Raw genomic sequence first — 15,800 nt, forward strand, 5'->3', positions numbered from 1 at the left:
AGCATGGAGTAGGAAGGTTCCATAACCTTGGTGGCCTTTTGCCCTGCTTCCATCCCTCCTTTCACCCCATGTGCCCCTGCCTACATCGCTCTCATATGCAACCGGAAAAATGTGCCTGGATGGAATATGCATTATCGTGACACCAGACTGCAGAGCACATAAAACATTGAAGAAACTTCAGTCACAATCTCAGCTTTGAAGAAGCCTCATTCATTGGGCGAAACACGTCCAAACATTTTGGACTGGACATAGACTATTCCCTTCTTTTTTAACAGAGACTGATAGAACCTCATACTTAATAAGGATACTATGTTGTATCCTGTATTCAGGATTTAAATATAAGAAGCTACATTTCAATAAAAGTATGTAAAACCTATAATTGTTCTAAAAATATTGTTTCTTTCTCATCCCCAGAGGTTAAAGAGAATTTGCAATAACTTTTGATTAGAATTTTACATCTGCTCTGTTTGTGACTCCAGTAATATAAACACAAAATATATACCTTGTTACAAAGTTTACACTATGTTATGTTTTTTTCATTCTCTTGCATAATATGGGTTGTTAATCTCTGAATAAAGATTTCAAGGAAAGGAAACATGTTATTATCTGCCTATTACACCTTGTAACACCAAGCCCACATTGATATGTTTTACTGTTTGTTTTGCCCTCATTGCTCCCATCAATGGGTATATCTGGCAGTGTAACAAAAGGTGGACTCTAATACAGAGGAACCAAGTTTTGTTTGTTGTCATTATTATTTTATAACAAACAACGAATGTGCCATTTATTCTGATCTGTTTCGTTTTTAAATGTGCAATACAGATGTTGGAGGGGAGAGACCTGCATATAAGTGACACTAATTTATCAATAATGTTACACAGAATTATATAAGAATTCAGGAAAGTCTATTTTTAATGAAATAATTTGTGAAATGTATCCACTTTTCTTTATTTTTCTTCTATCGGGTCCTTTATATTATTTGGTCTACTTCTTGAAAGTGTTGGATTTTATTTCTTGTTTGTTTGTAATGTTATATCTAATGATTTTTTTTTCACAAATGTGAAAATATAATTTAAACAAAGCATAAGATGAACACATTTCATACGGTGGCCGAATCTTTTTTTTTTACTTCTAAACCCCTGATCCTCTGCGGATCTTTTGTACTTGTTTCCAATTGCCTTCATAAATACTGATCTGAAGTTTTGCTTATTCATTGTGCTCTTTATTAATTATATTTTGGTCAGATTACTTTTGCATCTTTTTAAAGGCCCACTCCAGTCATCGTATATACTTTGATGTGTGGCCCCTTTAAATCTTTGTGGTGTTGCTTCTGCAAATGTATGCAGGTTTCTGCAATACCCTTGTGCTTTCTCCAATATTTTATAGCATCAATATTAAGATTTATACACAGAAGAATATTTTCATGTAATTTATTGCAATAAAGTGCTGTTCGTATGATAAAAGTGACATGAACTCTTCATTACAGAATAAAGGTTGCCCTTGCAGGAGCAAGATGTGTAGCCTTTGATAAAGACATATTGTTGAAAAGTCAGTTGTCCTTAGAGCCCTGCAGACATAGTTCAATATGCTTCCCATTTCCGGCTTTTCTCTTCATAAATAACTCTTGCCCTGTCTATAGTTTCCCCATGAGAATAAATAGGCAGATTCCTTTTAAGGGTAAGCTTGGCTGAATGCACCCAGCTCTACCAGTGACTACCCCTAAGGTCTATAATCTAAGGTTTAAGAATAAGGTGCATGATTAGTATCAGAAACCCTAGTGATGTACTTATCACTGTTTAGGCAGCAACCAGACCCACTATGCAAAGAGACCTCTGTCACCTACACTGCATGTCTCTTTATGTGTGCAAATGGACAAGATGTTACATATCCTTGTGACCTGCCTTAAATTAGAATAGAAAAGAGGCGAGGGAGGTCTACAGTCCTCCACTGTATAAATGGGCCAGTTGCAGGGGGATCTTGTATCTTTCCAACCAGCCTATTAAGAGCTTCTACACTCTACGGAGTCTGCTCCCCTTGACATGTCCGGATATGCCACATGTTCCATGTGCACCGTGTTTACTGTGCCGGCTTAGGCCAAGATTGCGATGGGATTAAGACAATGTTTCTTTGTTCTGTACAATAAGTGAAGGTGGTATCTAGAAGTGGCTAACATTAACAGACTTTAAACATTAAATGTTTATATTTAAAGTAGTATTTTCCTAAATATGTCTTTAACTGCATTACTATAGCTGCTGCATGAGAACTAAATTATCCATAAATATATTTGAAAAAACATTTAAAAATACACAGAGCCCTCCCGTTGGTCATAATCCTGGATCCGTTTCTTGATGTGTGTGAGTTTCTGCTTTAAATACATACAGCGTTCACGTTTCTCAAGAAATCCAGGGTCCTGAGGAAATAAAAGTAGGTTTATCACTTTAAAATCATACCCTTTATGAAAGGCAACATACACGCTACATTTAATTGACAGAGCTAAACATTTACAAATCCTTAGGACTGAAAGATTAGTGTTTGGATACTAAAAAAGGATACAGCAGTATTAACCCAAGAGAAGTCTTCAGTCAAATTTGATATCTTTTATTGAGCCAACATAGAAAAAAGTGCCGGCAGGGGAGGCTGTCTGAGCGTATCGGAGAGTAGGCTGCAGGTCCCCTGCACCGCTGCGGGGGATCTGTATCCTAACCCTGCTGCCTGCCCGGCGCCCGGAACTGCATGTCCCAGGCGTCGGGCGCTAGACCCCGAATATAGGCCGCACCAAAAAAAATAGAATTCAGATTGTAATTTCAATTTTCTTGTGACCTGCATGTGTAGCTGAGATAAAGGGGCAAGGCTTGCCACATATTGTGCTGGGGTTGCCCCAACTCAGCTTGAAATTACCGTATTTGCCCGAATATAGGCCGCACTTTTCCCCCCACTTTAAGTCTTTAAAGTGGGGGGAAAAGTGCGGCCTATATTCGGGCAAATACGGTAATTTCAAGCTGAGTTGGGGCAACCCCAGCCCAATATGTGGCAAGCCTTGCCCCTTTATCTCAGCTACACATGCAGGTCACAAGAAAATTGAAATTACAATCTGAATTCTATTTTTTTTTGGTATTTCCTAGTACCAGCATTTCATATGCAGTTTGATTAAAAGAAAAATCAGAAATAAAACATAATGTGATAATAGAGGGTCAGTCCTTTTAGAGTTCTAACAGGTATAAGTATGTGAGGAGACTGCAAGCTTTTGCCATCATACTTCCATGAGGCAAGAGTCTTGGATCTGCTGTTTAGAAAGACCCTCTAACAGAACAGCAGGATGATTCTACTGAGCTCACATATTTAGTATAACACACTTCAAAGGGAATTTCTCATGATGGGCCAGTATGTTTTAACTCTTATTGAATAAATGATCCAGTGCTGTTGGATAACGTGACATTCAATGACCATGACATCTAAGTTTGTTACACTTACATTTTTCTTCTTTTCATATATTTGAGTAATGGTTTTCATTCTGTCTAGTGCCTATAAGATTGCAAAAATTATTAAAGATGTTAAACTTTCAATAAATTGCAGTGTTTACATTTAAATGTTATTCTGGCAGCAGTGAAGAAAATATATAGGAAATTAAATTATAAGATTGCAAGCTCTCTGGGTCAGCCCCTTGTTGTAGCTGTCATTTTATTTCAAAATGGCAGGGTCAAAGCACATTTTTCACAGGTGATTTCAGAGTCCATCTTTTTATATTGATTTATATTTTAACAGGCATTTTAAGCAAACATAGTTAGGGCTTTGTAGTGTTTAAATAAAAGTAACAATTTATATAAAAGGAATGTAGTCCAGATTTAATAAAATTGATATACAATACAGAATTTCTTCAACTTATGACTCGTGACTTCTGGTTGTAGTTGACCTGATATGTTTTGCCTAAAAGCTTCCTCAGAGGCAATGTACAGAAAAAAAGAATGGAAGAATTGTGCGCCCCTTTATGGATGGAGGGTAGAATACACTGAAAGCAATAGCCTGAGATCGGAAAGTTTTATTCTTGCTAGAATGATGTAGTGCAAAAACACTTATGAGATCCAGTCTGGAGCTTTTAACCACTGCTGTGTGTGATGTAGGTGGGAAGAATGAAGGAGCTGTGAATGGGTTGAAAATATTAGAAGACAAGAAGAACTAAGGACTATTTACACAGCCTATTGTGAATAAAGTGTAATTCTACCAAATGTGAGACTGAGTTGTTTTAGTACAGCAAAATGTTTTGGTTTCTCTTTTGAAACACATGAGCACATTAGGGAATAATACAGTATAAACGACAAGATAAACATTTTGCAGAGGGTGCAAAAATGAAAGACCCCCAAATGAAAGGAGATGCACTACTGTAACTGGAAACATATAGTCAATTTTTTCAACAGGAAAATTAAACAACTAATCTGGTGTTACATATAAACCAAGGGTAATAAAAAGTGCAGTTAATTTTGTGTGATTGGTCAGTTAAAACTGGTCTTCAACAAACATTATTAGGATATGTGCTAAACTATATGATCCCACGGGTAACAAGAAAGCTGTAGGGCTTCTAATTCTATTATATAGTTATTATTATATAATATTATATTATTATATTATATAGTTATATATTATATGTTCACCATAAACTCTTTAATATAGGCATATAAAGATTGCATCAAGTACAACTTTATAGGAGAATAAGGTATAGTCTTGGGTGCAAAAGCTAATGAGTGTTGGATCTGTTATGAGGAATCAGTGCAAAGTCAGGGAAAGATGGTTCCCTAATTCTCAAGGCAAGAATGATATGCATCCTTGCTCAGTGAATAATCTCATTGCTTTATAATTCAGGGCCAAAAGATGCATCCAGTAGCATATAGCAGGTTGGAGTAAGTTTTAAAGGGGAAATCAATTCTATTCAATGGAACCAGTTACAGTGGAAATGAAAATTCTACACACCCCTGTTAAAATGCCAGGTTCTTGGGATGTTAAAGAATGAGACAAAGATAAATCATGACACCTTTAATGTGACCTATAACATGAACAATTCAATTGCAGAACAAACTGAAATCTTTGTCGAAAAAAAAGTGTACACACCCTCTTATAACTGGGGCTGTGGCTGTGTTCAGAATGAACAAACTCATGTTAAATAGAAGTAATTACACACCTGCCATCATTTAAAGTGACTGATTAATCACAAATAACAAGTTCAGCTGTTCTAGTAGGATTTGCCTGTCATTTGCTTAGTTGCATCTCAGAGCAAAAACCATGGTGCGCAGAGAGCTTCCAAAGCATCAGAGGCATCTCATTGTTGAAAGATCTCAGTCAGGAGAAGGGTACAAAATAATTTCCAAAGCATTAGATATACCATGAAACACAGTAAAGACAGTCATCATCAAGTGGAGAAAATATGGCACAACCGAGACATTACCAAGAACTGGACGTCCCTCCAAAATTGATGAAAAGACAAGAAGAAAACTGGTCAGGGAGGATTACAAGAGGCCTACTGCAACATTAAAGGAACTGCAGGAATTTCTGGCAAGTACTGGCTGTGTGCTACATGTGACAACAACTTTCCCGTATTCTTCCTATGAATGTGCTATGGGGTAGGGTGGCAAGACGGAAGCCTTTTGAAAAACATCCAAGCCCGGCTGAAGTTGGCAACTACAAACATCAAGTCCCCCAAAAGCACGTGGGAAAATGTGTTATGGTCTGATGAAACGAAGGTTGAATCTTTTAACCATAATTCCAAAAGGTATGTTTGTCGCAAAAACTACACTGCACATCACCCAAAGAACACCATAACCACATTGAAGCATGGTGGTGGCAGCATCATGCTTTGGGGCTGGAACCGGGGCCTTAGTCAGGGTGGAGGGAATTATGAACAGTTCCAAATACCATGCAATTTTGGCACAAAACCTTCAGGCGTCCGTTAGGAAGATGAAGATGAAGTTCACCTTTCAGCATGACAATGACCCAAAGCACACATCCAAATCCACAAAAGCATGGCTTCACCAGAAGGGAATTAACGTTTTGGAATGGCCCAGCCAGAGCCCAGACCTGAATCCAATTGAACATCTGTTGGGTTATCTGAAGAGGGCTGTGCACAGGAGATGTCCTCGCAATCTGATAGATTTGGAGCGCTTTTGCAAAGAAGAGTGGGCAAATATTGCTACGTCAAGATGTGCCATGCTAATAGACTCCTACCCAAAAAGACTGACTGCTGTAATAAAATCAAAAGGTGCTTCAACAAAATATTGGTCTAAGGGTGTGCACCCTTATGCAACCAGGTTATTGTGAGTTTTTTTCCCCTCAAAGATTTCAGTTTGCTTTGCAATTTAATTGTTCACATTGTAGGTCACATTAAAGGTGGAAAAAGTCCTGACACAATTTATCTTTGTCTCATTCTTTAACATCACAAGAACCTGGCATTTTAGCAAGGATGTGTAGACTTTTTATATCCACTGTATCTTTTAATTTCTTTGTTCTTTCAAACAATCTGTTTCAAGGTCTGAATTTAATCTCCATTAGTCTCTCTCTTTTTTTACAGGTTAGGTGCACCGCCATTGCCAATGAGTGCCAATGAGACATTAAGCTGCCTTATAGAGGTGTATGGCCAATGCCATTGTGTGGCATATGTCTGGTGAAGCAGCAATCTAATAGGGTGAAATAATGAGGTATTAATGTTTAGCTATTATGTAATGAACTGAGGACCAAAAAGAACATATAAGGGAACAGTTTCACCAAATATCCAGAATGATTTCCATGCCACATCCATAATGGGATATGATAGGATGGGATTTGTAGAACATTAAGACATTGGTTCAATGGTATATATTTGCATTTTTCCTTTAATGATTTAGAAATGTTTATGTAGAGCTGCACGTCATTTATCAAACTCACTTTTTGGCTTTGTGGCCCACTGGTCAATTTAATCATCATATTGTCCAGTTCTTTAAACTTCACCATTGCTGTTCTCACCTCCCCATACAGCTCTTTGTATTCTGCATATTGGTCATTGAACACAGCTTTGTAACTTTCTCGTTCATCTGTGGTTCTGATCTCTGGATACTTTCTTAAAACAGAGGACATATAACACCACAATCAAGTAATATGATTATTTTAGTCAAAACAATGCTATATTCAGCAAAGCTTAGTTAACTACCCATAATGATCATTCATCAATTAAAAACAAAATATTAACTGGACCAAAATAAGCCAAGTTGCATCCAAAGGCCCTTTTAAGATATTTTACCCTTCTGAACATCATATCTTAACTATATTCTATTGCACACATGCCTTAGGAGGACTGAAGAAGGATTTAAGATGCTTACAATACATAGTCTGGTACCACATGAGGTTTTGGTCGATAACCTGTGGGAATGGAACGATTTAAGACACCAATGTCACTCCCTTTGTCTGAGAAATTGATTGTACTGGTAACTCTCCCTTTCATTCCTTCTAAATGTTCAACTTCATCCTGGAAAACTATCCTTCTAGGTCTGTCCAATCTCTGCAAAAAAGAAAGGAGTTACAAGGGAATATAGAATTTTAGTAAGAACCATTCGGCCTATCTAGTCTGCCCATTTTTCTTGTGCAAAAGCCTCAATCCTTATTTGGTTCTTGGCCTTGTCTTATAGTGTAATTGTTGTCTGATGCATGTTTGAATTATCTTGCTGTATTAACCTCTCCCACATCCTCTGAATTATTTGAATGATGCTTAAAATGAATGTATCTTAACCCCTCAAATTATTAAGTGGCAAGCTTCCTCATCATTATAGATGGCCAATAAAAAATAATACTCTTTCTCTGGATATTGCAACTAGTAATAAGGTTCAACAGACCCGTAGTTGAACACAGTTTTGCCTGTCTAAAAATAGACACAGTTGTGTCTATTTTTTACCTTCCTAATTTTAATAATGTGCTGACGTTGAGGGTAAAGGAAACAGTAAAAATATTCCATCATCCTCGATATCTAGTAAAACGGGAGAATGAGAGCTATGAGATGGCCTACAATGGCCCACACTCACTTTGCTTTATACCTAATAAGATGGTAACTATGATAAGTTTCAACCAACTGTAAATGTTGCATCAACTTCCAGTTGTTCCTTTGGGATTAAAATTCTTCAACCCTTCAAACTAGGTTAAGTGTGTTTTACTTCAATTTGAGAATGTCTTAGGGCAAATGGCCATATTCCTGTGGTTAAATGTGTCAAGATGCACTGACCACACATAAAAAAAATATTTAAAAAGTACAAGGAGACTAAAAACAAACAATGTTCTTTATAAGCAGATGTAATTAATTGATGCATGCTTTTAAAGAGCCAGTAAAAAATAGAAGGGAAGAGGCTTTTTTAAATGAGGCAAGCAACAGTCACATAACATTGTCCATTGCTTGTGTTTGTTGGGGTGTAGAAGTCTAGCTCACTTCTGATGGATGTGGTTTAGATAACGTGACACAAAATAATAATATGATATGTAGAAAGAAAGCGTTAAAAAAGTTGATGGTAAGATAAGAGACTGAAATAGAAATGAAGTGAACAAAAGTCACTTTGTGAGAAGCAGTGGTGGTCATGAAATTGTTTCAGAAATCTTACATTATGTCAGAACATGCGATGAAAGGAACTTCAAGGTCTGAAGAAAACATCCCTCACCTTAACCTTGCTGGCCTGCCTCCGTCTCTGCTCATGTCTCCACATTTTTAGGCACACCAGGGAACTCACCAAATACAGAAACATGTTGAAGAAGAGGAAAGCTATTGCAGCCACTTGCCCACCTTCCACCCTACAGAAGGCTGCCATCAGTGGATTCACAGCAAACACGGAATAGCAGAGGCCACCCCGATTTATGTCATTTACATAAGCTATTCCAGCTGCCATGTAAAGAAGGAACATGATGATGTTGATGGCAAACTCTGTCAGAGGCCACCAGTGGGAGTCTAGGAGAATGGTCCGGTAATACATAGTTAGACCCAACCCCAATAGAATCAAGGTGATCAGGCACACAACACTGGTCACAACCAACACAAATGGAGTCATTGGGCCATAGTAGCTGTAGCCACCAGGTAAAGTCCTTTGGAGTTCAGTGCCAAATAGATTGTACCATTGATAGTCTTTCTGGATGTAAGAACAGGCACAGGCAAATACTACCCCACCAAAAAGAAGTTGAACTCCAGCTAAGATCCTTAGCAAACCTGGCCAGGACTTCATATATGAGTATTTTAGGTTGTATGCTTCTACCTTTTCCATGAAGTTTGTGGACTCCTGACTCTTCCTGTCCATGGAATCCGAAGATTTCTTGATCTGGATCTCTTTACTGGAATTGATGGTGCTGCATGACTTGGTGTGGGCATCACTCTTTTCAGTTAGGCTGGAGTCTCTGCTGATATCAAGAAGAGGGGTGACAGGTGGTGAGCGCTGTCCCCCTTCCACATTCTTTAATGTGAAAGGTTCACCATTTGCTTTATTTCTCCTAAAGCAGCTCCTCCAGGAATCAGGAATGAAACGTCTGGTGGGTTTTGATTCATTTGATGGTGGAAGCTCTGTATCATGCAAGTGTTGTGATCTTCCACGTTCTGTGCGTGCATTGTGATCATAGTAATCAAATGAAAAGCTTGGTGTATCCCCCCAGTTGGGCATTTTGTCACAAAGTCTTGACCCTCTTTGTGATTGCGCAGTAGAGGTGTCTGATGGGCATGCAACGGGTCTCCTGCTCCTTTCCTTCTCAGAGAGGAAGGGGATGGAATACATAACACTTATTTTAATGATGCTTTGTCAGATGTGCTTCTGAAAATATATCTGTAGGCTCCAGTTCTTTTTCCATGTCCCCTAGGAGAGACTGCTCTAGTTTATGAAGCACGTGGTACATCTAACTTTCTTACACAAAGATAAAAATCCTACAGGAAAACAGATATAGTCTCTTATTTAACATGGACTTAGACAAAGTAGGTGGAGTTTAATGGCACATCAAGTCGTCATGTTAATGTTAAGATTAAATTATTACAAGTGGATTTGCCTGAAGAAAGAATACATAATACACTGTGACAGGAAACGGGAATACTATAAGTGCTTAACTGAAGAGTTTAAAAAAATGAATACAAATAAAAACTGTAGATAAGTGGAGAGCAGTAGGGGTGGAGCAAAAGTATGAAATTGGGATGGAAATAAGATAATATTAATAAGTAGCAATAAGTTTTATAAAAAGCTTAATTACAGTATTTACCTTGCAGAAATCTGTATGGGCCATTTGGGCACGATTCTCTATCTGTATGTTAAAGAAGTATGCGGGCTAAATTCGCTGTACCAGCTCTGAGCCCGGATCTCTTGTGCCAGGCAGGTCTTTGAGTTTAGATATGGAGAGGGAGTTCCACTCAACTGGACTGTTATCTTGGGTAATGGGTAATGTGCAGTTAATCATTAACTGCAAGATAAGGCACAGCAACAGAAAGGTGTGCTGAATGAAAAGGGTGATCTCATTTGAAAGCATATGGATGAAGGAACCAAAATACATGATTCACAATTGATTATTTATAACTAATCAAATGTTTTAAGATACCATTGAATTGACTGAGCTCAAATTAAAACTGTATCTCCTATATAAGATATTGCTAGGTGAAAGAGAGTTTCATGAAAGTGTATAACAGGTTAAATACCTTCAGTAAACTAAAAATATACGGATTTAGGGTTTAATTAGCAAGGGTACGAGAGGTATAATAAGTATGTAGAAAGATGAGATATGTCGATACGTGGGCTGACATTTTTACAATAATGCTAATTAAAACTGCTGTTCCATTTACTAATACATTTTTGCCTTTTTTGTACAGTGTTAGCTAATGCTGGATATTTTTCCCCTTTTCTCAAAAAATATGGGCATAAAGGGTTGGTGTATTTAATTCTTGCTGTGTATATTGTAGTTAATTAAAGGGATATTATCATCTCTCATGTGTCCCAATTTTTGTACATAGTCGGGCTACCCGCTAAAGCATCTTTACTCTCCTGTTTTTTTGTGGGCAGTGTGGATTAGTGATGTCCGTATCATGAACGAATCGTTCATTTGAATTGGTTCTTTTTAGTGATCCGGATGAATCGGTTCACTAGACTGAACGATTCATTTGTAGCGGTTCAGTCCGTGAATCATGCAGCTGTAACCTGATCCTAGAGCTGTGAGTCATCTGCAGAGCACTCAGACACAGACTCTGGGGTCAGGTTACAGCTCATTAATTCACACAGGAACGATGACTCATAGAGTCAGAGAGTCGTTCAAAGAGTCGAATGATCCGAAGAGTCGAATGAACCGAAGAGTCGAATGAACCGAAGAGTCGAATGATCCGAAGAGTCGAATGATTCGAATCTTACAGGGATCCGGATCTTACAAGGATCCGAATCTTACAGAGATTCGAATCATTCAGAGAATATTACTGATACCATACTTTTATAAATAAATACATTAATAATGTTCACACTGCCCCCAGGATTTAGATTCCCCTGAGTTTGCCCCCATTTACCTATAACTGCACCTACAGTTAACTTTATTAAATTAATTAAATTAACCCTCAGTCATCAGCATAAAATTAACCCTTATACCCCATCAACCATAACTGCCCCTGAAATTAACCGTAAAGATCCCATTAACCATAACGGCCCCTGAAATTAACCCTAAAGACCCCATTAACCATAACGGACCCTGAAATTAACCCTAAATACTCCATTAACCATAACTGCCCCTTAATTAATTGCATATACTCCAGATAAATTACCTAATAAATTGGTATGGTTGATGGGGTCTTTAGTGTTAATTTAGGGGCAGTTATGCTTAATGGGGTGTTTAGGGATAATTTAGGGGCAGTTATGCTTAATGGGGTCTTTAGTGTTAATTTAGGGGCAGTTATGCTTAATGAGGTGTTTAGGGTTAATTTGGGGGCAGTTATGCTTAATGGGGTCTTTAGTGTTAATTTAGGGGCAGTTATGCTTAATGAGGTGTTTAGGGTTAATATGGGGGTAGTTATGCTTAATGGGGTCTTTAGTGTTAATTTAGGGGCAGTTATGCTTAATGAGGTGTTTAGGGTTAATTTGGGGGCAGTTATGCTTAACGGGGTGTTTAGGGTTAATTTAGGGGCAGTTATGCTTAATGGGGTGTTTAGGGTTAATTTGGGGGCAGTTATGGTTAATGGGGTGTTAAGGGTTAATTTTAGGGGCAGTCATGGTTGATGGGGTGTTAAGGGTTAATTTTAGGGGCAGTCATGGTTGATGGGGTGTTTAGGGTTAATTTAATGGTGAGGGTTAATTTAATTAATTTAATAAAGTTAGCTTAAGGTGCAGTTGCAGGTAAAGGGGAATGTAAATCCTGGGAGCAGTGATTATTAATGTATTTGTTTATAACAGTATGGTGATATTCTCTGAATGATTAGAATGCCAATGAAGGCAGAGAGTCGTTCAAAGATCCGGATCTTACAATGATCCGGATCTTACAATGATCCGGATCTTACAATGATCCGGATCACTTTAAGATTCGGATCCCTGTAAGATCCGAATCTTTGAACGACTCTCTGCCTTCATTGACATCACTGGAGGCAGGGGGGAGGATTCATAATGAAAGGAGCGGGGCCAATCGTTAGTGTGCCTGCACGGAGTTACTGGAAAACACTAACTCCGTGCAGGCACACTGAGTGATCCGAAGATCCGGATCATGAATCGGATCATTTCAGTGAACGAATCGAAATGATCCGATTCACTTTAATGATCCGAACTTCCCATCACTAGTGTGGATCATGGCAGTTTCCTTTGATTTTCTCTTACTGGCCCACCAAGCTGTGTTATAAATTTAGGTCCGTGCTACTGCTATCATGACTCTCACATGGGCTCCTTTCGATGTTGTAAAGCCATGAGCTGGGATATGGCATGATATATAATGAACCGCATTCCCCGACATATGCTTATGTCTCCTGAATAAGATGCTTCAAAGATAAACATAAACCACTTGATGTACCAGTACTGAATTCTATCCCCCCCCATCTAATTGAAGGCAGTTCCTATGCCCATGCTTAATCACTAATGTAAACTAAGGTCTAATACATGCTGATTTGCACACATGCATTTCTGGATAGGTTACTGATGTCCTTCTGCTGTGTCTCTCATCATATTGTTTCTTAAAAAGAAAAAGGGGGGTACTCAGCCACCCTCGTCCCTCACCCCAAAATAAACAACCCCCAAACAGCAAGAGACGGTAACGGTCATCGTTCCTCTGTGAATTAATGAGCTGTAACCTGATCCCAGAGTCTGTGTCTGAGTGCTCTGCAGATGACTCGCTCTAGGATCAGGTTACAACTGCATGATTCACAGACTGAACTGCTACAAATGAATCGTCTACTGAACCGATTCATCCGGATCACTAAAAAGATTCGGATCAAATGAACGATTCGTTCATGATCCGGACATCACTACTGGGCCACCTGGAGCTAAAGTTGCAAGTATGCAAAACATATAAACCTGTCCCCCCCTTCCCCCTAACAAGGCACCAAGGGGTTATAGCCTCAAAACAAAAGAAGTCAGACCTTTCAAATTATGTCTGCGTTGCACAGGCAGGGCTGCGCAGGTGGATCATCACAGAGGCTAATTACTTGGGTTAAAAAGTGCAGTTTTGAACCTGTGGCTATAGGTGCGAGAATAAGTCCCAGAGTGCAGGAGAAGTTCGTTAGATATAAGTCACTCAGCGATGAGCCACGCGTAGAGCCGTTCAGTGTGAGGAGAAGCAATGTGTCTCTCCGGCATTCAGGGAACATGTAGAACAGAGGGAAAGAGGAGAATTGGGCGTAACACCAATCGATCATTCGACTGCGGAGGCAGGACATCAATAAAAAGATGAAGTCGCGCAAAAAAAAAATATATGCAACCTGTGTAGCTCTTGTGAATGTGTGAGCGACACGATATGTGCAAAAATTGAACCAAAGCGATCTTACGACTGCTGAGGCAGCACAAAAAAAGAAATAGATATATAACTCTAGTGTAACTCTAGTGTAGAGTAAATGATCTAAAGACACAGTTTAATCTGTCTTAGTTTCGAAAAGAGAGAAAAAAACTACAGGCAGAGGCATATCTAGGGTATGGCACCTATGGCTCATGCTTTTAAACGTGGCTTTTAAACGGCGTCTTTTTTTGTTTATGCGGAGGAGAGAGAGGGGCACCTAGCAACCGCTCGGCGCCACTCATTCTCCTCCACGAGGCCTCTACCTCCGTCCCGATGCCGGCATTTCATGCTGAGCGCCGTAATATGATGTCATATTTCGGAGCTCAGCAGTGAAGCAGCGGGCACCAGCGAGCGGCTTTTAAACGCCGTCTTTTTTTTTTTTTTATGCGGAGGAGAGAGAGGGGCGCCTAGCAACCGCTCGCTGGCGTTTAAAAGCCGCTCGCTGGTACCCGCTGCTTCACTGCTGAGCGCCAAAATATGACGTCATATTACGGCGCTCAGAAGTGAAGCAGCGGGCAGTGCAGGAAGACAGAAGACTCCTGCTCCCGTTGTTGGATCTCAAGGTGAGAGAACTACAAAGAGGGAGAGGGTAGAAAGTGATAAGGGAGGGGAGAGGGGGTAGAAAGTGATAAGGGAGGGGGAGTAGAAAGTGATAAGGGAGGGGGAGAGGGTAGAAAGTGATAAGGGAGGGAGAGGGGGTAGAAAGTGATAAGGGAGGGAGAGGGGGTAGAAAGTGATAAGGTAAGGGGAGGGGGTAGATATTGAGGAAGAGGGTAGTAGGGAAAGGGGTAAGAAGGTGACAAGGAAGGGAGAGGGGGTAGATATAAGTAAAGAGTGTGAATTAATATGTGAATGTATTGTCTGAATGAGGGAGAGCATGAGTTGTCTGAATGAGGGAGAGCATGAGTTAATATGTGGATGAGTTGTTGGAATGAGGGAGAGCATGAGTTAATATGCGGATGAATTGTCTGAATGAGGGAGAGCATGAGTTAATGTGTGGATGAACTGTCTGAATGAGGGAGAGCATGAGTTAATATGTGGATGCATTGTCTGAATGAGAGCACGAGTTAATGTGTGGATGAATTGTTTGAATGAGGGAGAGCATGAGTTAATGTGTGGATGAGTTGTCTGAATGAAAGTGTAAATTAATGAGTGAATGTAAAAGTGTTTGTGTGTATCATAGATGTATAATTGTGGAAGGGCAAAGATGGCACTAGCAGGAGGTTTGAGCCTTGGGGACCAAGATGGCACAGGCAGCGTGTTTATGGGACAAAGGTGGCACAGGCCAGGCTGTTTGGGGACAAAGTTGACTTGTGCTGGGCTATTTGGGGACAAAGGTGACAAATCTTATGTGTGTTATCTGGGTGCTGGTCAGGTTCTATGTGGGCAGTGTGGACAGCAGGGGCTAATAAATGGGTTTTAGATATTTGGACAGGGGCGCAACGTCGGCGTTCTCTTATCAGTGACTACTTGGATACTCATGTACGCCTCAAACTTACTGATGATCAATCTGAGGACCTAGAGAGTGAAATTACAGTTGAGGAAGTGTTGGCCACCATGAAATCCATGGTTGTCGGGAAAGCACCGGGACCAGATAGGCTCCCCCTCAGATATTACAGGGTCTTTTGGAAGCACTTGCAGGCGCCCTTTACATCTATGCTCAATGCCGTGAGGTCCGGTGAGCAATTGCATCCTCACTCACTAATGGCAGCGATCTCTATGCTGCCTAAAGACGGCAAGGATCCTTTGTTATGCCAGAGCTACAGGTCCATATCTCTCCTCAACTCGGATTCAAAAATCTTTGTGAAGGTTTTGGTGACCAGGCTCCAATGTGT

The 15,800-nt window shown here is 39.7% G+C and overlaps 1 protein-coding gene across 3 annotated transcripts; it reads right to left on the reverse strand.

Moving 5' to 3' along the window:
* Positions 1-1,405: 1,405 nt before the first annotated feature.
* On the reverse strand, positions 1,406-10,344 carry OCEL1 (occludin/ELL domain containing 1). Of its 3 annotated transcripts, none has more exons than XM_053464356.1 (6): positions 10,225-10,344; positions 9,243-9,898; positions 7,338-7,516; positions 6,907-7,078; positions 3,472-3,522; positions 1,406-2,410 (listed from the first exon to the last, which is right to left on the reverse strand). In XM_053464356.1, the coding sequence occupies exons 2-6, from the start codon at positions 9,750-9,752 to the stop codon at positions 2,297-2,299; spliced, it is 1,026 nt and encodes a 341-aa protein (XP_053320331.1). In that variant the 5' UTR covers positions 9,753-9,898; positions 10,225-10,344; the 3' UTR covers positions 1,406-2,296. The 3 variants fall into 3 exon arrangements, with proteins under 3 accessions (XP_053320331.1, XP_053320323.1, XP_053320340.1); XM_053464348.1 differs by having other exon boundaries at positions 8,658-9,898; XM_053464365.1 differs by lacking the exon at positions 9,243-9,898 and having other exon boundaries at positions 10,225-10,277.
* Positions 10,345-15,800: the final 5,456 nt, after the last annotated feature.

Source organism: Spea bombifrons, chromosome 1 (assembly GCF_027358695.1).
Source record: "Spea bombifrons isolate aSpeBom1 chromosome 1, aSpeBom1.2.pri, whole genome shotgun sequence".
In the NCBI taxonomy this organism is placed as follows: Eukaryota; Metazoa; Chordata; class Amphibia; order Anura; family Pelobatidae; genus Spea; species Spea bombifrons.

Coding starts and splice junctions, on each gene's coding strand:
- OCEL1 (XM_053464348.1), bottom strand. CDS start 9,752: ATGTATTCCATCCCCTTCCTCTCTGAGAAGGAAAGGAGCAGGAGACCC. Junction 7,517..8,657: donor GGCAGGCCAGCAAGGTTAAG/GTGAGGGATGTT, acceptor TCTTTTTTGCAG/AGATTGGACAGACCTAGAAG. Junction 7,079..7,337: donor GTGGTACCAGACTATGTATT/GTAAGCATCTTA, acceptor CTCTGTTTTAAG/AAAGTATCCAGAGATCAGAA.